Raw genomic sequence first — 23,396 nt, 5'->3', positions numbered from 1 at the left:
GATTATCTGGAAGATTATGATTTATTCTTTAAGTGATTTATTCAATAGACTGAGTCAACCAGGTTAAGTAATGACTCTGCTCCAATGACCATATTCTTCACAAGAATATTTGAAAGCACACGTTTTATTATTTTTCACTGTGATTTTCAAATCTGCATTCAGCTGTACACTGATATTTTTGAAATAATTTATTTTGTTCTATTCAGAGTGGGATCGCCCAGCTTATTCCTTCTTTCTGTGATTTTTATCTTATTTATTTTTCTCCATCAGTGTTTGCTTTCACAACCAAAGTTTTGGGCCATTCAGACATCAGCCTTGATCCTGCGGACAAAACTTGAGAGAGGAAGTACGCGCCGAGTGGAACGGGCAATGAGGCAGACGCAGGTAGGAGGGATTCATGTGGCAGTTTTTTTTTTTTTCTTTCAACTCTTTATTGCTCTCAATAAGCATGTCTGTCATGAATCTAAAAGAATGAGATAGCTTTCATTTTGCTCAAATACTTTGTTATTATTTAGATCATGTATTTTAAAATTTTATACCAAATCTACGGGTCTTCACACCAAAGAATTCTCTACTTCAGTGTGTGCACTAACTGGGTGCCCTACAGTTTAACTCAGTCCTGACACTGAATTAGTACAGACCCCACTGGTTAAGAGCTCAGAGTCACGGACTGTCTTCCACTTCAGATGCCAATTGCAAGTCTGGGTACTTCTTACTGTCTGGCTATAAATCAAGGGTTCTCTAGACCCTCTCCTTGAGTTTGATAATTTGGTAGAACGGCTCACAGAACTCAGGGAAATACTTTACTTACTATTTCTGGATTATTATAAAAGATATTATAAAGGATACAAATGAACAGCTGGATGAAGAGGTACATAAGATGTGGTCCAGAAGGGCGCCCAGCACAGGAGCTGCTATGCTTATGGAGTTTTGGGTGTGACATCTTCCCAGCACTTGGGTGCATTTACCAACCTTAATGCTCTCTAAACTTGTTTGTTTTAGATATTTTATGGAGGCCCTATTATATAGGCATGATTAAGTCCCTGATCATTGGTGATTATCTCAACCCTTAGACCCTCTCCGCTCCTCAGAGATTAAAAGCTTCAGCTCTAATGTTGGTTCCTCTGACAACCAGCCCCTGCCCGCAAGAGTCACTTCATTAGCATAAACTCAGGTATGGTGAAAGGGCCTTATTATGAATCACAGCTTCACAGCTCTAAGCCTCATTTTCATCATCTGTGAAAAAAAGATAATAACTGACATTAAAAGAGACAGTATGAGTGAAAAGTCATTCTAGCACAAAAATACTCACTAATGAACTGGCCCCGTGTACCATTAATCTTCATTCAGGCATCATTCTCCACTTAATACTAATGTTTGTTCCTGTCCACTGACTCAGTAGCAGACAGTGCCTTTCACAGCTTTTCTGATAAACTACGCATGATGCAAGTTGCCGAGAAAAAGAAAAAATCTTGCAAATGATGTAGGATTTCATGCAGCCAATGAAGTGATATTTTAAAAAATTTATGTTTATTTTTAAACCATTCCAAACCTACTTAAAAGTTTGTAAACCTACTTAAAAAATAGTGCAAAGAACTCCCATATACCCGTCACCCTGATGGTTGCCGAGTGGTAATTTTCTAATTATTTAATGATGTATTAATTGCTATTGTGCTATAGGGAAGATCTTTCTCTTATTTATTCCTCCACTCATTTATTTATTAAGTGTGGATTCATGGATTTGTATTTTAGTAAGTGGGATGTATTCTTATATTGCCATTACTTATTCACTTTACTCTTTTTATTTTGACAGAAGGTCAGCTCATGTGAATAAAGATAAGCTTAAGAATAGAACATATTATTTGTTACCATATTATAAATAAATGCACAGACAGGATGCTGTGGTAAAAGCAGAAGTGGATTCTCTGTGTCAGAGCATGCTGACTGTACCCCGTTATCCATTCCCCCATTCCCTCTTTTAGTAACAGAACTTCCTGAATTTTATGCAGGTAGATGTCTTCCATCCTCCTTTGCAGGTAGGAGGGGTCATGTGACTTAGCTCTGAATAGTGAAATGTATGACTTCAAGGAGCTTACATCCTAAAGCCAAGGTTATTGCTCTTGGAGTTATTTTCTGCTCCATCCTCTCATCCTCTTTTTTCAGACCACACCCTCTCAGTGAAATGCTACACAGTTACCACGCCCATTTGCTTTTCTTCCTGCAGAGTTCGAGTCAGGAAACATTTTTTTTTTAAATATATTTTATTGATTTTTTACAGAGAGAGAGGGAGAGAGATAGCTAGAAACATCGATGAGAGAGGAACATCGATCAGCTGCCTCCTGCACATCTCCCACTGGGGATGTGCCCGCAACCCAGGCACATGCTCCTGACCGGAATCGAACCTGGGACCCTTCAGTCCGCAAGCCGACGCTCTATCCACTGAGCCAAACCGGTTTTGGCGAGTCAGGAAACATTTTATTGAGGGCTTAGTATGTGCTTCAAAGTTTGTCTCATGCTGTAATCATTTTGCCTCCTTTTACTAATTACCATCTTTAGGCCCCTTTATATTATTGTCACAGCTTGTTTTTCCCACAGTAGTGAGACAGAGCTAGGGGTGCCAGCTTTACTAGGTTTCAATGTCCTTTGAAGAGAATTAGGAGGAAACAGGATTGGGTAAGGAAGAAGTCGCACTGAGGTACAGGCCCAACACAGCCCAGGGCATTTCCCACCTGCATGTTCCCTTTACCCTCTACCTCCCTGAGCCTCCCCCCTACCCCCCCCCTTTTCTGGATTAATTAAGGTGAAACCTCAGGTGGGGTGTTCTATAACTGAGGGGAACTCTGAGACAGCTGTCAGCCTGGGGCAGTCTGCTGACCCACTCCCCACAGCTGGGCCTAATCAAAGTAAAGAAGGGGAAGATGTAGTTTCATGATCAGCATCTTAAATTATTCATGAGGAATTGTCACTATTGCAAGGAATTCTGTTTATTAAAAATTCACTTCACAATAAAACAGCAAAATGTTGAATGATCAGAGTGTTAAAATGATCAACTATGCATATTTTATTAAGTGTATGATGTCTTGTTCAAGGAAACCACATAGTACCTTTCTTGGGGGGAATGGGGCAACCAGTTTAAATGTCTTTTAAAGTTTTGGCCTTCTGAATGCAAATAGTACTAGAATACATTCATTTATTAATGAAGGACATTTTGACTTAGAAATGATTTGCTTTGTATTCATTTCTTCCATTAACTTTGGCATTTAAAGTAATCATCAACATTCATTTTTCATTTGTAGCAACAATTAAACAAACAAAAAAAGGTATAGAAGTAAATTTGTTTACAGGTGCATAATATATCTTTTAAATTCGAAATCTGCATCATTTTATGAATTGTGCAGGTTATGTTTTTAGACATCAAACAACAGGGATGTGCTTTGACTGGGGCAAATGGATTTAAAGAAAGAGTGGAATCACTATGCTCTAGCATTTTGCCCGTCTTGGCCTTTCTGTACCTGGAGTCTCTTCATCTTGCCGACCAAATGCTGCGTTATGAGGGAGTTGTTATTTCTGCCTCTGCAGGGTGTATCTCAAAGAAAATCTTTTCACTCTCCAGTTAAGAATTTTTGGAAATTAGCCACATATAACAAGATAAATGTGAAATTTATCTAATTTTCTATCATTGTTGAACCATTTACCTCATAATCCAAACTTTTGCCAATTCCTCTGATGAGAGTTTGATATTACTGTGTTTGTTGAAATTACTGCATACCTGAAGAAGAAGAGGGAAATGATTTGAAAAATACTTGTATATATAAAACAGTGTTTCAAAAAGTTTTCGTTTCTGTGAAAATCTGTTCCCTTACTCAGCTGTATAAAATGATAAATGATAAAATGCTAAAGTGGAAAGAAAAATAAGCTAGAAGGAGCTCTTAGGGCCGTGGGCGGCAAACTGCGGCTCGCGAGCCACATGCGGCTCTTTGGCCCCTTGAGTGTGGCTCTTCCACAAAATACCACTTGCGGGTGCGCACGTACAGTGTGATTGAAACTTCGTGGCCCATGCGCAGAAGTTGGTATTTTGTGGAAGAGCCACACTCAAGGGGCCAAAGAGCCGCATGTGGCTCTCGAGCTGCGGTTTGCCGAGCTACAGTTTGCTGAGCCGCAGTTTGCCGACCACTGTCTTAGGGCAAAGCTTAATCCTGTCATATTGCAAGTTGGGAAAATGCAGGTGTGATGAGGTCAGGTGACTGGCTCCAAGTTGCCTGGCTAGTTAATGACTCAGTCTGGACTATAACTTACACAGCGACAGTCAGTTACATCAGAGGATCCAGTGGCAGGCCCTAAAGATGGCAGGTTTGTAAGGGATTTCTAGGTGAGACATGCCAAACTTAAAAAGGAAATAGTGTATCACAGCTCAAGGTGAATAAACCAGCACTCTAAGATCACAGAGGAAAAGGAGCTCCAAGTTGAGGACAACCCATTAAAAACACTCTACCTCGAGGAAATTCTTCTAGGCTGGAGTTCTTTATTTATTGCATGTTCAGTATTATTGTGCAGTGTTTCCTTATACCCCGCTTCTTAGCAATGGACTATAAAGTAGTCGTGTTCTCTGTTGTCATTCAGTTTCCCCCTCCCTGTCTGACCCAAATCCAATACTAACCTTTTCTTTTCCATAAGCTCATGTCTTGTTTTCCTTCAGTGTGGTGACAGCAGTTCTCTATGCTTATAAATCCAGATATGAAGCAAATTAATTGAACACATACATTCAAAGAGACCATCTTACTTATGTCCCAACCAAAAAAAGTTGTGCAAACCAGTTGTCATCATTATTTTCTGTCATACTAACGGCTTTAACTTAGTTTTCAATAAACTGAGCTCAGACATTGAGGGTTAATGTGAGATTATTTTATATTCATTATTAAAGTAATCTTGCTAATGAGTGTTACTTAACCTGTTAATTTAAATTGTGACATTCTGCTCCTGTCCAGGTGGTTTTGCCTCTGAAGACAATTACCTAGCAGGGATCTTTTCCTTCACCATTAAATTTTTCTGGAAGGACATTGCATTGAGTTGGGAATTTGAGATTATAGCCATTTTCTGTCACTAGAGACTATTCATAACTGTAATTTGACCTTTTTAACTGTGGTAGGTAGTTAATTGAGATTTCATAATTTTTAAACAAATTTTAAAAAATCTGCTTTTGGTTACTGTAGCTTCGCTTATGCTTTGAAGGAATGGGGATTTTTATGGTTAATTATTGGAGCGAAGAGGAACCAGACCTGGGTGCTTGGTACCATTACCATTGTGGAGATTATTGCTCCCGTGTAGGATAAAAGATTTCTCTTTTAGGAGTTGGTCATTTATATGACTATTTGTTTCTAAGTAATGATTAAGGGCATGTCATAACAAAAGCCTTAATTGGGAGGGAAACTGGCCACAGTAACATACACTAAGCTTTGTACTTATGTTTGAATAATTTGAGGCAGAGATCCTTTAGATTATTTTTATATGGATGGAATGCCGTACTCTGTTAGGCATTATGTGTAACATCTGGACTAAGCACATGGTTAGTAAATGGCAAAGTGTGTTTTGCTTTTTTAAACTATGTCACTGTTCTTAATTGTTTTAATTATAGAAACAATACCTGGTCATTATAAAAAAATGTAAGCAATACATAAATGGAAACTAAAAAGAGCTTTCCTCCCCCTTTGCTTGCCTTCCAATCTCAACAATTTATATCCTTCTGGACCTCTTTCTGTTTATAAGTAAACAATTATGCTTTAACAGCAATAGGATCATGCAATCTACTAGTATATTGCTTTCTACCTTTTTTCTTTTTTCCCCACCAGAGGATATTTTTTCCATTGATTTTTAGAGAGAGTGAAAGGAAGGGAGGTGGAGAGAGAAAGAGACAGAGAGAAACATCGATGTGAGAGAAACACATTGATTGGTTGCCTCTGACTGGGGTCAAGGATAGAACCTGCAACTGAGGTAGTTGCCCTTTACCGAGAATTGAACCCTCAACCCTTCAGTCCGTGGGCTGACACTCTTAACTACTGAGGAAAACCAGCCAGGGCTCTACCTTTTTTCTTTTAATATAACAGCTTGATCAGCTCTGCATGCCGATGCCTGTGGACCTAGCTCATTCATTCCAACAGCCATATGTCACTCTGTTAAGTGGAGGTTATATAATTTATTTAACCAATCCCCTATTTTTGAAGGTGCTTTTTAATTAATATATTTTTATCTTAAACTGCACATAAAAATGTTAATGCACATAATAATAAAAAAGAACTTAGTTTACTAAGAAAGATTAAATTCTCCTCCAATTCCCAGTTCATTTTTTAATTTTTTATTTATTGTCTAAAGTTTTACATATGTCTCCTTTTTCCCCTGATTAACCCTCCCCCCCACCCCCCAGCCATTCCCACCCCTGGCAAGCTCCCACTGCCCCAGTGTCTGTGTCTATTGGTTATGCTAATATGCATGCATACAAGTCCTTTGGTAGCTCCCCCCCCCCTTCCCCTGCCATTTGTCTCTGGATCTATTTTTGTTCATCCAATTATGTGAGAGATTTGGATGATATTTATATCCCACATACGAGTGAGATCATGTGATATTTATCTTTCTCTGACTGGCTTATTTCGATTAGCATAATGCTCTCCAGTTCCATCCATGCTGTTGTAAATGGTAAAAGTTCCTTCTTGTTGGTACCGTCTCAAACCTGTCAGAATGGCTATCATCAACAAATCAACAAACGACAAGTCCTGGAGAGGATGCGGAGAAAAAGGAACACTCGTGCACTGCTGGTGGGAATGCAGACTGGTGCAGCCACTATGGAAGACAGTATGGGGTTTCCTCAAAAAGTTAAAAATGGAACTCCCATTTGACCCAGTGATCTCACTTTTAGGAATATATCCCAAGAAACTAGAAACACCAATCAGAAAGGATATATGCATCCCTATGTTCATAGCAGCAGAATTTACCATAGCTAAGATTTGGAAACAGCCTAAGTGCCCATCAACAGATGAATGGATTAGAAAACTGTGGTACATCTACACAGTGGAATACTATGCTGTTGTAAAAAAGAAGGAATTCTTACCATTTGCAACAGCATGGATGGAACTGGAAAACATTATGCTAAGTGAAATAAGCCAGTCAATGAAAGAAGAATACCACATGCTCTCACTCACTTATGGATAATAAAGACCATTATAGCCGAAACCGGTTTGGCTCAGTGGATAGAGCGTCGGCCTGCGGACTGAAAGGTCCCAGGTTCGATTCCGGTTGAGGGCATGTACCTGGGTTACGGGCATATCCCCAGTGGGAGATGTGCAGGAGGCAGCTGATCGATGTTTCTCTCTCATCGATGTTTCTAGCTCTCTATCTCTCTCCCTTCCTCTCTGTAAAAAATCAATAAAATATATATTAAAAAAAAAAGAAAAGAAAAGACCATTATAAACTGATGAACAAAAATAGATACAGAGGCAGAGCAGCATCGAACAGACTGTCAAACTACAGTGGGAAGGCTGGGGAGAGTTGGGGCGGGCGGGTGAGTGATCAACCAAAGGACTTGTATGTATGCATATAAGCATAACCAATGGACACAAGACACTGGGGGTTAGGGGAGGCCGGGGGAAGGTCAAGGGAAAAAAAAAAAAAGAGACATATGTACTACTCTTTGTAATATTTTAAACAATAAAAAAAAAGTTCCTTCTTTTTTATAGCGGCAGAGTATTCCATTGTGTAGCTGTACCACAGTTTTTTAATCCACTCATCTGCTGATGGGTGCTTAGGTTGCCTCCAAATCTTTGCTATTGTAAATTGTGCTGCTATGAACACAGGGGTGCATATATCCTTTCTGATTGGTGTTTCTGGTTTCTTGGGATATAGTCCTAGAAGTGGGATCACTGGGTCAAATGGGAGCCCAGTTCATTTTTTAGCACATTCTTTATTTGTTGTTATTGTAGTGGTTTCCATTATAACTTTAAATATTTACACTTCTATTAATTATCTTTAAATGCTATAGTTTACTTCTTGATTTTTCAACTTTAGATAGAACCTGTCCCCTCCACACGAATGATGCTGTTTAGTGTACTGAGTTATGCCATTGAGCTTTTCAAATATTGGAGACATGAGAACGTGTCTTCCATTCTGGTTCTGTACATCACCTGCATTGATAACCATGTGTGGCATTTGAAAGTTATTGATAAGTATTGACTCATGTGACTATAGCTAGGCATTTATTTGTTGGAATAATTATAGTTACTACTGTTTATTCAGAACTTTGTATAGTTAAATACCATTTACTGACCACTCATATGCCAGGAGCTAAATAATTCTAGTGCATAGACATTATGTACATTTTTACCGATGAGGAAACTGAAGGACAGAACACTGACATGACTTACCCAAGGTCTACTAGCTGGGCTGGAATTCAGATCTGGTCTACTTTGGATTTTGAAGTCCACGCTTTTATCCTTCATGCTGTATTGTTCCAAGGAAGCTGTGAACACTGGCTTAAAGGAGAAAAAAGCTATCAGTATTAGGCTTCATCTGTATAAGGCACCATCTGGAGGAAAGGGGTTGAATGAGTGTTGGCAGGAGGAAGTGAATAGAAGCTTTTGTGAGAAAAGCTTGGGTTGCGGAAGTCGGTGCCTCAAGGCCTGTGATTTAGGTGAACGGAGAGGGAATTGCAGTGCACACAGTACCAGGATGTGGTCCTGTGGGAAAGGACCTGCAAATGGTGAGTGCACTGGCTCCTGCTAAAGCCAAGAGAGGGGGCTGCCCAAAGGGATGCTGATGGGCTGAATCCAGGATATGAGCTTCATGATAGCTTGGTAAAAACAGGCCATAATTAGTTCATAGATAAGTAGGGTAAGAGAGTGGGACAAGTGATGTACAACACAAAATAAGCTTTATTATCTATGGTAAAAAATTAAAAACACACACAAACACCTGGAAAGGTAAAGAAAAGTAAAGAAATAGGAACTAGCCAAGAAGTTTACTAATGGGATGGAGTAAAGCACCCCTACTAAAGCACACTCCCAAAGACACACTCCCAAAGCGACAGCTTCGGTCAGGTTCCAGGCAGGGACACACTGGAGTTCTTTGGACAGAGTCACTTACGTTGATTGAACTGACACATTGGCTTTCGCTGGGAGAGCGCCCTTGGTCCATCTTAACAGCCTTATGCAACATTTCCCAGACTTGCCTGAACCTACAGACCACTTCCAAGTTGCTTATTAAAATAGGGCTCTTCAGTCTAGCTCTCCGATTCGGGGTTGGGAGGTGGGGGTTTGGAAAAGACTGCCTTAGGCAGAGGAGCACTGTTAATAGCTCCAGCCATATGATCAGTCATACCTTTTAGATTATCAGCTAATTTCTGCTTGGCTCTTCAGAAAGCTGATAAAAACTTTGATATCATGCTAGAGAGAATGAATGGCCTTCAGTGCAAGGGTAGATCTGTTCTTTTAAAGATACATGCGCCATATTTTTAGATACGAACACATGAAGTCTACATCCTACCACACCTGGTTCGGAATTGTTCTTTTATACCAAATCATTTCCCGTGTGCTGATTTTAAAATGTAGTCTTGCTCTTCTCTAGTTTTGGGGGGAATTTTTTTCCCTCCTGAGAACAGAACATGAAGAAGCGAGGACACATCACTGCTTTCTGGGGATTATTCTCTCATTTCCTGAGTCATAGCAATACCCTCTGACCTGCGGTACTTTGGCTCCTGAAGGTTGGAGCGTTGTTATTGCGTGGGGCTAGGGAATCCACGTGACCAGGTAACCTTTTCTCAAAGGACACTCAAGGTATAAATGCTTCGAGGTGAGGTTTGGGTGGGGGAAACAACTTTTTAAAAGAGGGTCTTAAAACTTGAAGACAGTCTCATATCACAATAGCGATACAACAAGAAGTTGTCTTTGGTTGTGTTCTAGTTGTGCCCAGACTGAGCCCTAATTTATTCCTCACTCTATTCATTGTCATTCCCGTTTATCCATGTCTTCTGTCACCCTCCTAGAGTACACTCTGGCTTTCAATTCCTCATGATTGGTTTAAGGTATATTTGCTTCTCTCTCTCTCTCCTTCCCCCTCCCCCGCTTTTAGACCACCTCCAGCTTTAACTATAACCAAGTGCTCGTGAAATTCATGACATTTAGAAGCTGGAAAGAGAAAATGGCAAGTGATAGGGTGGGACACTGGTCTAGAGACCATTTACCTAAATTTCTGGGTGTATGTGAAAGCTTGCAAAGTGCTGTTTTCTCACTGAGCACATTGTTTACGCCCATGTTCATGAACATAAATATACACAGTAGGAACTGAGGCTTCACTTTCTTTCAGTCCCATTCTCCTGGTACTCAGCTAGTATTCACCTCCCTACATTCTTTCCTAGACTGTTTGGGTACTTGGTTCACTCCTAACGAATGTACGTGTACTTGTGTTCCACTAAGGGTGGCTAAAACCAACTAACAATCCCCACATGCTTGAAGTAAAACAAATACTCTTTTGATAAAGCCATATATTCAGAATATCGGGATTGCAGAGATCATGTAGGAAATCTCCTAGGTGAGTGTCATTGTGGTTAGCCAACCAGCTAGATGAACCCAGAACAATCAGGTCACTTCACTTACCAGCTCTGTTTCTCCTGAAAGGACTCCAGTTTATTTGTATAATGGAATTATTCACCATGTCTGTATGGGATTCTAATTTGTTTGAATATAATGGAATTATTTAAGAATGAGTTGCTAGAAATAATTCTAGTCTGAAAAATGTAGAGATGTGCTGTAAATATGCCCCTCTATTGGTAGTAACTTTGCAAATAAAAAAGAGTACAGTACTTTGCTTTTGTATAGTAGTTAAATGTCCTAAATTTTGTTGGTAGGTCGTTCTTATTTTGGTGATTGTCTTGCTTAAAGTGCGAAGAAGTATATTTTATGTAGGAGTAAAAAGAGGTTAGAATTCTGTTCTTAATCTTTATCTTTATCGTACATATGGCCTAGTCAGGTTCTTGTGGAGCGGGAGTGTACTTGTACCCGGGCTTAGTCATGGGCTCAGCTCAAATAGGTTTGGTTCCCTGCCCTCTCTCTGCTGTGGTCTTTGCCGTTGGAGAGGATCTGAGACTATCAGGGACACTTACTGTGAGATCATCTAAAAGTATCTTAGAGTATCTGAAATACATAACAAAATTGCTTATTGATAATCACGAAGTGTTTACTGGGTGTTTAATATGTTTAAGCTAGATGCAGTAACCACAGCAAACAACGTGAGTTTTGCTTGAAAATAAAACGTTTTTTCATGTAATTAGGACTTCATAAAAGTAAATGTGGCTTTTTATTATTATTAAATAAGCATTAGTTACTTTTTTTTCCTTCTAGAGAAAGAAAAAGAATTTGATAAAAAGAAAAATTTGCCTCCCTTTTGATGAAGTAATTCAGTGAACCTTTTATTTATGTATTGTAACCATATGTATTCAGCCAGAAGTTTTTCTTCTCTTTGCTCCTTCATACAACTAAACAGCTTTGGGCAGAAGCATGCAACCTTTTTGCTATTAAGTTTCTCTGAAGTAAGGCCAGAAAGCTTTAAAAATATTTTGACCAAGATGGTTTAGGAGTGTGGTTATGTCTCAATTTGTTCTGACTGACTTGATGGAATAACATCTTGGATTGTCAAACAAGTGATGTAATGAGTATCCTCTCATTCTACGGGATATTCTTAGGCTAACCATATATTTCCCACCTAGTATAGTAGAGCGAGCCCCCCAATTGAGGAATGGTTTTCCCGCTCAGAAACTGGTCTCCTTGTCCTGTGCTTTTGCTGGGATATGTTACATTCTTGTCTTTTTCTTTCTTCTCTTTCTTCTGAGGAAGTTTGGATTTGCTACTTTTCTTTCTCTTTTTTAAAAAAATTTCATTTTTAAAAATTAACTTTGTAAAAGCTTGAAACAATTTCAAACTTACAGAAAAGTTGTAAGTACAGTACAGCTAACTTTTTTATTTTGAAGTGTTGGAAACTAATTTGCCAGCATGGTGCATAACCATCCTCAAATAATTTACAAGGACGTTCTCTTACATAACCATAGCATGTGTATTAACACCAGAAAATCAACCTTGCCATATTGTTACTATCTACTCCTCATGAGACAGGGCTGTGAAAAATAGTCAACTGGCAAGGAAATAAAATTTAACTACTATGTTATGCAAAAACAGTTACTATTTAGAGAAGGTCTAAATGTATATCAGAAAAAAAAAATTTGCTATAAACTGAATGACAAATCAAGAGACAGGTGAAGATGATTATGATAATAGAGCTGCTGTCCGTGTGTTTGCTTAGGAACTCCAGAATATGTCCGCATTCACTTAGATGCTGAATATGTGAGTTCTTTTGATAGCTGACCACTTGATCATTGGATAAGGTAGCCTTTGACTTTGCAGTTGGCCATGGCCTTTTCTCAGAGTCAGCCCTCTTGGTCATATTGGTCTGCTTCCTGATGTAGCTTCCAGATGTTCAGTTATTCAGTATCCCTGTAGGTCAAGCATGTCAAACTTGTGGCCCACAGGCCTCATGCGGCCCACAACGAATATTTCTGCGGCCCAGGCAATATAATGGTAGGTAAGAAACATTTTAATAAAAATTTCGTAACTTAATTTTTACAATATCCTGTATACATAATTATTAATAACGAACGACAGTGTTCACTAATGACTGATTACTATAATCGTGTTGCATTCATTTCCCTACGCGCCTTACGTGCAGGCGCACCATTTCTCTCCACTAATACTAGAAGCTAATATTTTAAAATATATTTTATTGATTTTTTACAAAGAGGAAAGGAGAGAGATAGAGAGTTAGAAACATCGATGAGAGAGAAACATCGATCAGCTGCCTCCTGCACATTTCCCACTGGGGATGTGCCCGCAACCCAGGTACATGCCCTTGACCGGAATCGAACCTGGGACCTTTCAGTCCGCAGGCCGACGCTCTATCCACTGAGCCAAACCGGTTTCAGCTAGAAGCGAATATTTTAGCAGTCAATTGCAACGTCATTAGTCTTGTACTAACTTGTATGGTGTGTGCAACAGGAAATATTTTGCTTTCAGAGAACAAGAAAAATAGATTTATTTGCATTACGCTTATTAATTTGTGCAGTTATTCAGTGTCTGGTAAGTTAATGTTCAATAAAATATTAATTTTTATTAAAATGTTCTATTATTTTATGTTAACAACTAGAAGCCCAATGCACGAAATTTGTGCAAGGGGCTTGGCCCTCGCAGCCACAGTGGCTTGCCTCGCCCCGAGGCAACTGTGGCAGCTGCCTCTGCCCTTAAAGCCCCAACTTCATCCAGAACATCATCTGGAAGGACGTCTGTTCTAATTAGCATATTACACTTTTATTATTATGGATTACTCATTTATTTCAGCCCTTTGTATTCAGCATGTCTCTATCGAAATAAACCTACGTTTCTATGAAAATTGAAGGTTTTGTTTTTTTGCGGCCCACATAAACTTCAACCTTGTTTATTTAGCCTGTGTTAGCCTTTGCGTTTGACATGCTTGGTGTAGGTATTTCAGTTGGGGTGGGGGGGGTGGCGGTTCTTCAGTGCACACCACTTTTCTCTGTCCACTGTCCCTTAAGAGGGGTCTTGCATGAACGACTGTCCAGCCTTACAGCTCTGTTACTGAAGAATAAGAAAGCTCACTCTCTGTGGTCAAAGAGATCCACCTTTCACTTTCACTTTGTTCCTGAGAAAATAGTCCTAAATGAAATTCTTTATATAATTTTTCTCCAATTCATAGTAGAGAGTGCCATTGTCAAAGTGACGTTAGGATTATGAAATAGATACACTAAAGAACAATTTTTCTGAGGAAAGGTAAAAGGGCTGATTAATAAGGATAGTTCTTTGAAGGAACTGTTAGAGGAAGTCTTAGTTTTAAAAATATTCTGATAAGTTTTAATGTACATGTTTATGTTAATGTTGATTAATTTTAAGTTTTTTTTTAATATTTAAAGAAATTCAAGAAAAAATTTATACACCCCATCACCTTATCACCATGACTTGTGTTTTATTTATTTATTATTTATGTGTCCACTTATATAACTTTTACAACTAGAATCTTGTTTAAGTTAAAAAGAATATATATATCCTGATTAGGATGTGTGCTCTTAAGGCTCTTGCAGACCAATTTGAAGACAAGACTACATCTGTATTGGAGCGTCTGAAAATTTTCTATTGCTGTCAAGTACCACCTCACTGGGCCATTCAGGTATTGTTGTTTGTCATTGGGTATACTTTGTTTTTGAAAGATAAATGTATTAGAAAATAATGATTTCCAGTTTATGTCTGTTTTCAGATATTTCAGTGAAAAGAATTAAAATAGCTGGGGATTGTCCATTACTTCAAGTAGCTATTTTGATTAAAGTGATATTAGACTTTTAAAACATTTTTAAAAGAATTTAAAACTAGATAAACAGAATCCTTGAAAATAAATAATAGAACCACAGATGCTTTCATTTTCAAAATAACTTTTTACATTTAAAAGCCCTGTAAAGACTTTCTGCCAAATAATGAACCTTTAAACCAGGTTATTTACAGAGTGTAAAAGAAAGCATTTATTTCATACTCTATTGTGTTTGTTTTTTTTACTTTTTTTTCATACTCTATTGTAAGATATCCTTAACTACTTTCCTCTTCTTGAGGATATGAGATTACCTATTGTAGCTCCTAACTCAGCCGTGGGCAAACTACAGTCCGCGGGCTGAATCCGGCCTGTTTGAAATGAATAAAACTATTGAAATAAAAGACCGTACCCTTTTATGTAATGATGTTTACTTTGAATTTATATTAGTTCACACAAACACTCCATCCATGCTTTTGTTCTGGCCCTCCGGTCCAGTTTAAGAACCCATTGTGGCCCTCGAGTCAAAAAGTTTGCCCACCTCTGATCCATGTTGGGGTGGAGATTCTGACCCCCTGACCCATTCATTGACCTATAGTTCTCCTGTGTTATAGGTGTGATTCCCTATTTTGTAAAATTTTTAGCACTGAAGGCGATTTAGACACTTGGTCCAATTTCTTAATTTTACAGAGAAGAAAATTGAGGCTTTTGTACACTTTTCCGATGTTGGTCGCATAGGTGTTCATAAACTAGATCTCTAGTTTCCCAACTTTTAGTCCTGTTTACCTCCTTTCCTTATCTCTTCATTACAACCATTGATAACAACTTTTACTGCACACTTAGTATGAGGCATGCATTTTGTTCTGCATCTCACACACATGCTCTTATTTTATTGTAACAATTTTGTGAAATGCCCCAATTTGCAGGTGAGGAAGCTATGGCACAGAGATGTTAGGTGGAGCCAAATGACGCCAACCAGAAATTCCTAGATTATTTAGTAACTATTGTCATTTGAACCAGCTTTAGCGTTATAAATGCCAGCCACCATCCAGTGACTCAGAGTCCCCATTGTAAGATTTCTTAGAGTCATTTATATTAAGCACAGGAGACTTAGGGGGTTTATTATACATTAGAATTCACATTATCTATTGAAGGAGTCTTGATAAAATGTAGACACTTAAAAATCTTTGTTACAGCATCTGAAAGGAGTAGCTTCTTTTTAAAATATATATATACTAGAGGCCCGGTGCACAAAAATTTGTGCACTCGCGGAGGGGTCCCTCAGCCCGGCCTGTGCCCTTCTCGCAGTCTGAGACCACTCGGGGGATGTCCATCTGCTGGCTTAGGCCCGCTCCCTGGTGGAACAGGCCTAAGCTGGCAGTCAGACATCCCTCTGGCAGCCCTGGAGCCTTTGGGGGATGTCCACTTGCCAGCGGGGAGCAGGCCTAAGCTGCAGTGGGACATCCTTAGTGCTGCTGAGGAGGCAGGAGAGGCTCCTGCCACCACCACTGTGCTGGCAACCATCAGCCTGTCTTGTGGCTGAGCAGAGCTCCCCCTGTGGGAGTGCACTGACCATCAGGGGACAGTTCCTGCATTGAGCATCTGCCCCCTGGTGGTCAGTGTGTGTCATTGTGACCAGTGATTCCCAATCGTTTTTGCTGTTAGGGTCAATTTGCATATTAACCTTTTATAATATAGGATTTTTATTGATTTCAGAGAGGAAGGGAGAGGGAGAGAGAGAGAGCAACATCAATGATGAGAGAGAAACATTGAGTGGCTGCCTTCTGCACGCTCCACATTGGGGATCAAGCCTGCAACCTGGGCATGTGCCCTGACCGGGTATCAAATCTTGACCTCCTGGTTCATAGGTCGATGCTCAACCACTGAGCCACGCCGGCCAGACAGGAGTAGCTTCTTCATAAGAAAGTTTAACAGCTGGAACTTTTGGCATGCTGTTGACCATGATCTCTGAAATGTCTGAAGTGCTCTGTACTGTGTGGTTTGTGGTGGATAAAGCTCTCAGACTCTCTGCTATTATTCTGACAAAACATGTCTGTTAAGGGTGTAGCTTTTAATATGTTTTTGAACAGAAGCTTAAATTATATACCGTTCAAATAGAATTTAGGCTAATTAAATACTGTTCAAATAGAATTTAGTCTAAATATTTATTTTAATCTGCTTTGGATGCTGTGGATTTTAGGGTTTTTGGGTAGTTACATAAACATCCTCTTTCATTAAGAAATTAAGTCATTTTTTCTGTCATTATAGGAAGTAACCATATCTTTAAGTATTATTTTCAAAGATCAAGAAGTAACAACATAGTTTACTGTAAAAAGAGAATTAGTCTTTACTGCTAGCCAGCCTTATGCTTAGATGTCATAATTTTCTTTATTAAATGAAAAATTTAAACCACTGAACTGCATGGATTTATTCCACATACCATGCTCAGTTTTTAAAAATGTCCAGTCAAATATCCTAAATATCCCAGCCAAGCTCTCTAATACTTTATAGTTCATGAGATATAAAAGAATTGGACCAGCCCCTTTATTTATTTTGATAATATATTATAATTTTCAAGTATATTTCATTTAGTCAATCCCAGATTTTCCATATCCATTAGCTTCTTAGCTCTTTTCTTTATCATATATATTTTCATTTATTTCAGAGAGTAAGGGAGAGGGAGTGGGAAATAGAAACATCAGTAATGAGAGAGAATCATTGATCGGCTGCCTCCCACAGGCCCCACACTGGGGATCGAGCCTGTGACCTTCTGGTTCATAGGTCCATGCTCAACCACTGAGCCACGCCGGCCGGGCAACTTCTTAGCTTTTAATATGCATTGACTTTCGGAAGAATAGTAAAAGTGTATTTAAGCGAAAACAACACAAGAACCTCACCTGCTTTTAAAACTTTTCTAATATTTTTTTCATTTCCTTTGAATAGATACCCAGAAGTGGAATTGCTAGATGTTTTGGTAGTTCTATTTTCAAATTTTTGAGGAACCTCCATACTATTTTCCATAGTGGCTATGCCAATTTGCCTTTCCACCAACAGTGCACAAGGGTTCCCTTCTCCACATCCTCGCCAATACTTGTTATCTCATCTTTTTGATAATAGCCATTCTAGGTAGGGCTTTAAAAATTAATTTATTGGTTCTCAGCTTTACAAATCAGAGATTGTCATATATAGAATCTCTAGGTAAGAAAGAAATACTGAATTTGCTTTTTAAATTCTGAGTTGTTGGGAAAAAATGATATATTGAGTATTTTGAACTGTGTCTATATTGTTTATTAATCCTTTACTTCCTATAAAGTAAAGGCAACTATTGAATAATTGCAAATTCCTAGTTGGTTAATGTTGAATTATATAAAGTATACATTTATTACAATAAGCAGACCCTTGACTGGCAGATTAGATAAACATGCAAGTGAAACAGAAATCTGTCTTTGCATAAAGAAATGTTCATTATTTTAACTTGATTTTTCTAGCGCCAACTTGCAAGTTTACTCTTTGAGTTGGGATGTACCAGTTCGGCCCTTCAGATATTTGAGAAACTAGAAATGTGGGAGGATGTTGTCATTTGTTATGAAAGAGCTGGACAGCATGGGAAGGTATGTAATAATAACATTCTATGTGCTGGCAGGAGCCTCTGTCTTTGAGCACCTTCTCACTTGGTCTCTTTTTAAGCCTACTTTTGCCAACTGTTCACTTATATCCCTTTTTCTACTCACCCCCCACCCCCAAATATCTTTTTAATGTTTTCTTTTTAATGATTTCTGTTTATATGTCTGCATGGGTATATATATGAGAAAAGCCGGCCAAAGTTGATATGGTATTTGACGTTTAAGAATGAGTAATGAAAGCTTAAAGACATTTCACATTTTGATCTCTTTTCTTTATGACTCTCCTCCTGTAGGACAACTTCACACGGAAAGATTAGGAGTTATTTTCACTGTCACTGGGTTGTCTGCTGATCAGAGGGTGTGGGTCTGAAGGAAGGTTGTCTAGGAAGGAGAGTGGCTGGTTCTGTAGAAGAAAATCCAAAGGGTGTGATGACTACTGGGGGCAGAAGAGTTGTCAGGTGTATAAAGTACATTTAATTCCACCTTAAATTCGGTCAGGAGGGAAAATGTTGTAATATTGCATCTGTTATTAATCTATTGTTTCCCCCCTCATAAATGAACAAGATTTTTAAAAGAATAGGGGGCTCCATACCGTGAATATTTGTTAAAACTGACACATTGAAATCATGCGTTAATTTGGATTAAAACTTTAAACGACTAAATTTCTATCATAAGTATAGTATGCAAAAAGAGTAAAACCCATAAATTGGGTCATTTATATCTATAGTCATCCTTTCACCATCACCATAAAAAAGAGAAAGAGCGGTACAAGTACACGTGTGTCTGTTTTGCAAATACCTTCTACAGAGTGTCAATTTTAGACTAGTGGTAGAAGTTACATTCCTTTCACTAATCACTAATGGCAGTGAAGGTCTTTGAGTTGTATTGACTGAAGGAGAAACTAGTTTGGAAGTAAAATTTTACTGTAAAAGATTATCCGAATATATAAAGAGCCATAATGTCCAAAACGACCGAACGGACGACCGAACGCCAGACTGCAAGTGCAGTAGGCTCGGGTTGGCGGGGACTGGCAAGCGGGCTGAACTGCTGACCTCTTGGTCCCTCCTGTGTCGCGGGCACTACCACGACCCAGCACAGACTGCTGCCACCAAGGCGGGTGCGATGCGATTGATTGGGGGGGCCTTGCCATCGCCCCACAATCGCCCTGCAGAGGGAGGCCCAGGCTACCTGGCTGACGGCTCCCGGACTGCGAGAGGGCGCAGGCCGGGCTGAAGAATCCCCGCGCCCCCCCCCCCCAAAAAAACACCCAGTGCGCGAATTTTGTGCACCGGGCCTCTGGTGTAATTATAATGTTTTCATCCTGGGGAAGAGCTTCATAATTACCCATTCCAGTTCCCTATTTTTTTTTCACATAAAGAAAGGGGTCTCTAATGATTTGCCTCAGGTCACAAGGCCAGTTATTGATCATTAACTTGAGAGGTTGCATGGCACAGTGGTTAAAAGTGCAGCTCTGGACCCAGGTTATCTTGATTCAAATGCTGGACTTGACACATGCTAGCCATGTGATTTTGGGCAAGTTACCCCCATGCCTCAGTTTTCTCATCTAGAGGCACATAATCTATGACCTTGTAGGTTTTCATGACATAATGTATGTAAAATACATAGAATTGTGCTACATGAGTGTTTGCTGCTATTACTGCTGCGATTCTAAGACACATATTTTTCACATTTGAACATCTCTGAATTTGGAATGTATCTAACACTTGATGGCACTTCGCAGTTGGTATCAGTGAGGTGGCCACCTGGCCAGGCTGTCATTGCCTGTGCTTGTACAAGTCCAGTTGTGGCCATATTTCATACCATCACTTTGATTGCATTATGTGCATGGTGTCAGTGCTACATGGGTTGGATGTAATTGCCATTTTAAATATTTTCAGAAAGATCCCATTATAAGTTAGTATTGAGACAGAAAGTTATTGAACACACAGAAAAGGAGAGAAGCAAAGTAAGAAATGTAAATTTGATATTAGGGAAGTAAACATTTGTTATTGGAGAAATCATCACAATTCCATTTACTTTTCCTTAAAAACAACAACTAGGTGCTTTGTGGGAGCTAAGAAAAGAAGATACCCCTAAGTAAACGAATCTTATTCTGTACAGTCTGTATATAAAGCAAGGCTGCCATTTATAATGTCAGGCAACATATTGAAAGAAGGCAGGAAAAATTGCCAATTTATTTGAATAGATTGAAAAAATATCAAAGCAATGAGAGGCTGATGTGATTTATTCAAGGCATTATGTCATAATTTAATTGAAAGCATTTTTCTTTATTAGTTAAGAGTTAGTCCTATAATTGATGGCATCCCAAATTTGATGAGATATAGTATCATGTTTCTTCAGGGACTTAAAATATTTTTAGGGTCCATTGTCTGGCACTGAAGTAGTATTCAGATGTTTGTTTAACAAAGGAATGAATGGATGAATGAATATCTTGACCCTGCTAGTCTGATGTCCTTCTCATTACATCATTCTTCAATATGCTAGTCTTTTACATTGGTCAGTAAACATAAATAATACTGTATATAAAAATATGGTGGTTTTTTGAAATAATTAAACAAGTTGGTGAATCACAAATACTCAAAGCCTATTTTGAAATATTACATTTGTTTAATTATTTTTAGAAAGTATGGAGACTAGAGACTTTCTCTAACTGCAGAAGCAAACATATAATGAATCTATCCTTTTCAGATAATAGATTTGACTATGTCCTCAGAGTAATTGTAGCATTATTTTTTTTAATTTGCACATGTTTTTAACCTTGTAAGAAATGTCTTATAATAATGATAAATTATTATAATAATGATAAAAATGATAAATTTCCATGTTTATAATTATTCTAGAAAATATTTTAATTTTTAGGAATGTATAATTATTTACTTTGTTTTAAGTCCTTTGTGAGTTACAACCAAACATTTTTCAAAATCCTGATTTTAAAGTTTGATTTTAGCATTTTATTTGCCACATAAAAGACTTCCCTTACCTATTTGTTTGTCATATGCTGTATTAGCTGATCAGTTTAACCGCAAGACCCTAAAATATTTTGCTTCAATTTGGAAGCAAAAGTTTTATTTCTAAAACAGCTGAGATTCTTTTAGTAATTGGTTATGTGCCAGTAGTTGTCACAATACAATTTTAATTATTGAATTTAGTGCTTAATGGCATAATTTCTTTTTAAAAGGCAAATTTGGAAAAGTACCTAATTCTAAAAATAGTGTTCTGGTGCTTATTTTTTCACCTGCTATTCTAGGGTCTCAGATTTTCTAATTTAGGAACTACCAATGGAAATTCTCATTATTTAATGACCATTGGCAAACTAGCTAAGGTTAATTTTGCTTGACCTTGGTGTCAGACCTGGCTCTCATCTGTTAGCATTTAATTTTTAAAAATTATCTGGCACACTATAGCAGTTTCCCCAACATGTGGGCAACTTATTTTGTTCAGCAAATTTGGTCCCTAAATGAAAGATAAAGACTGCACTGGCTGGCATAAGGTGGTTGTAAGGGATGGGGGTGAAGGGGGTGGAGGGAGAAGGGTTGGGGCCTCTCTTGTTTTAACAAATAAGGTTTACCTGCGATTATGTAGTTTTTTCTTTTATTATGCTATATTGTTCTTTAAGTTGTAAGTAAATGTTTTTAACCTTTAACATTTTTAACAACTGGGATTCTTTTAGCAGTTGGTTGGGGTTTTTTGTTTTTTCTTCTTCTAAAATAGTTTTTTATATGATTGAAAGGATTTCCCATAAGCTATTTTCCCACACTTCAGAATGATCTTCCTAAAAGACTAATCTGATCATGTCATTCCCACAGTCTTCAGTAACTTCCCTTTGTCTCCAGGATTAAGTCTGAGCTCTTTAACAGGACTGGAAGTCTTTTATACAAAGTATGCCCTTCAGTCACAATGAGATGAAATTAGAAATCACTGACAGAATGAAATTTGAGGAAGTCACTAATATGTAGAAATTAACACACTCCTGAAAAACCAATAGGTCAAAAAAGAAATCACAGGGAAATTAAAAACACTTTGAGATAAATTACAAATACATATGTATTTGTAATTGATGGGATGAAGTGAAAGCAATTCTTAGAGGAAAATTTATAGCTATAAATGCCTATATTGAAAAAGGAGAAAGATTTCAAATCTATCACCGAATTTTCCACCATAAAAAACTAGAAAAAGAAGAGTAAACCAAAAGTTGCTTCTTTATACTCCAAGTACTAAAATCAGAAATAAAAGAAGAGAAATTACTACAGAAATAAAAAGGATTATAAGAAAATACTATACTCCACAGGTATCCCACACTTAAAATAGGACCTGAATAAAAAACTACCATTCTACAAATATTTATTTTACTTATAATTGGACTGTGTTTTAGACCATGAAGATTCGCCAGAGTCCAAAGATATATAGCACAGACCTAATATTTGCAACCCTTGTCAAAGAAAACAAAAATTACAAATGGAAGATTATTAGTAATCATGAGAAACTTCACATTTGGAAACGCTAAGTTACTGAGGATTTCAGATGCTTCCTCCACCAGATACCTACCTCAGCACTTGTAAGAATAAAGAAAATAGAGAGTGGGTGGTATGCAATTTCTGGTTACCAAACAACATCAATTCCAGGTATTTTATCCACTGGAAGACAGTTCTGGAGGGCCAGAGTGGGGCAGCTTCTAAACGTCAGAAACACCAGAGCAGTGACTTCGTCTGAACTGGCCTCTTTTTTCCTCAAATTCCTATCCCACATTTTTCTGTTAGAAGTCAATTCTTTCTCCTAGAGATCTTCCACTTCTTTGTCCTGCCAACAGAATTATCTTTCCCAAGGGCAATGCTTGCAGGCAATATATTTCTTCCTTCAATTAGTTACATTGCATTCCTCAGTCTTCTTCACTCTCTCCAAATGTTCTCCTACCTCCTCCACTTACTCCACTCAATTTACATAATTTATTATCCAATAAAAAATTACAAAAGATGTGCCCAGTGAACATTAATAAAGCATAAGGGTTTGTAATGTCACTTTTGCAATATTAAATATGGGAGGCCAGAAACCTTCACAGAACGAAAAAGCTTTAGTATTTATGGCTATGGGTTGCTACTTCCCTATGGGAAAATATAGATGTGTACCCTGATAGGCCGCAAGAAATTTGTCACCTAAATGTCTTTTCAATGGGATAAAAATACATTCCCAAACATACAGTCATACTTACATAGGCAACTGGCCACAATGAATCTGAAGTACTTGTAAGAATCCTGTCAGCTGCAAACGCCAAAGACCACTTCTCTGCGCACACACATATATATTTCACATGTGGGCTGTTTCAACAGTCTGTTCTATTTTGCAATTGTAAGCAACTAA

At 38.2% G+C, this 23,396-nt stretch overlaps 1 protein-coding gene across 2 annotated transcripts in view; it reads left to right on the top strand.

Moving 5' to 3' along the window:
- TTC27 (tetratricopeptide repeat domain 27) overlaps positions 1–23,396 on the top strand; it is a 100,066-nt gene that overhangs the window by 46,643 nt on the left and 30,027 nt on the right. Inside the window, exons 10-12 of one of the 2 annotated variants that reach the window (XM_059660172.1) lie at positions 271–384; positions 14,170–14,265; positions 17,886–18,008. In XM_059660172.1, coding sequence (XP_059516155.1) covers positions 271–384; positions 14,170–14,265; positions 17,886–18,008 — 333 coding nt within the window. The remainder of the gene's footprint in view (positions 1–270; positions 385–14,169; positions 14,266–17,885; positions 18,009–23,396) is intronic. The other variant, XM_059660173.1, reaches the window with a different exon arrangement.

Source organism: Myotis daubentonii, chromosome 12 (genome assembly GCF_963259705.1).
Source record: "Myotis daubentonii chromosome 12, mMyoDau2.1, whole genome shotgun sequence".
Taxonomy (NCBI): Eukaryota; Metazoa; Chordata; class Mammalia; order Chiroptera; family Vespertilionidae; genus Myotis; species Myotis daubentonii.
The sequence above is the reverse complement of the archived record's forward strand: the minus strand, read 5'-3'. Positions and strand labels throughout refer to the sequence as shown.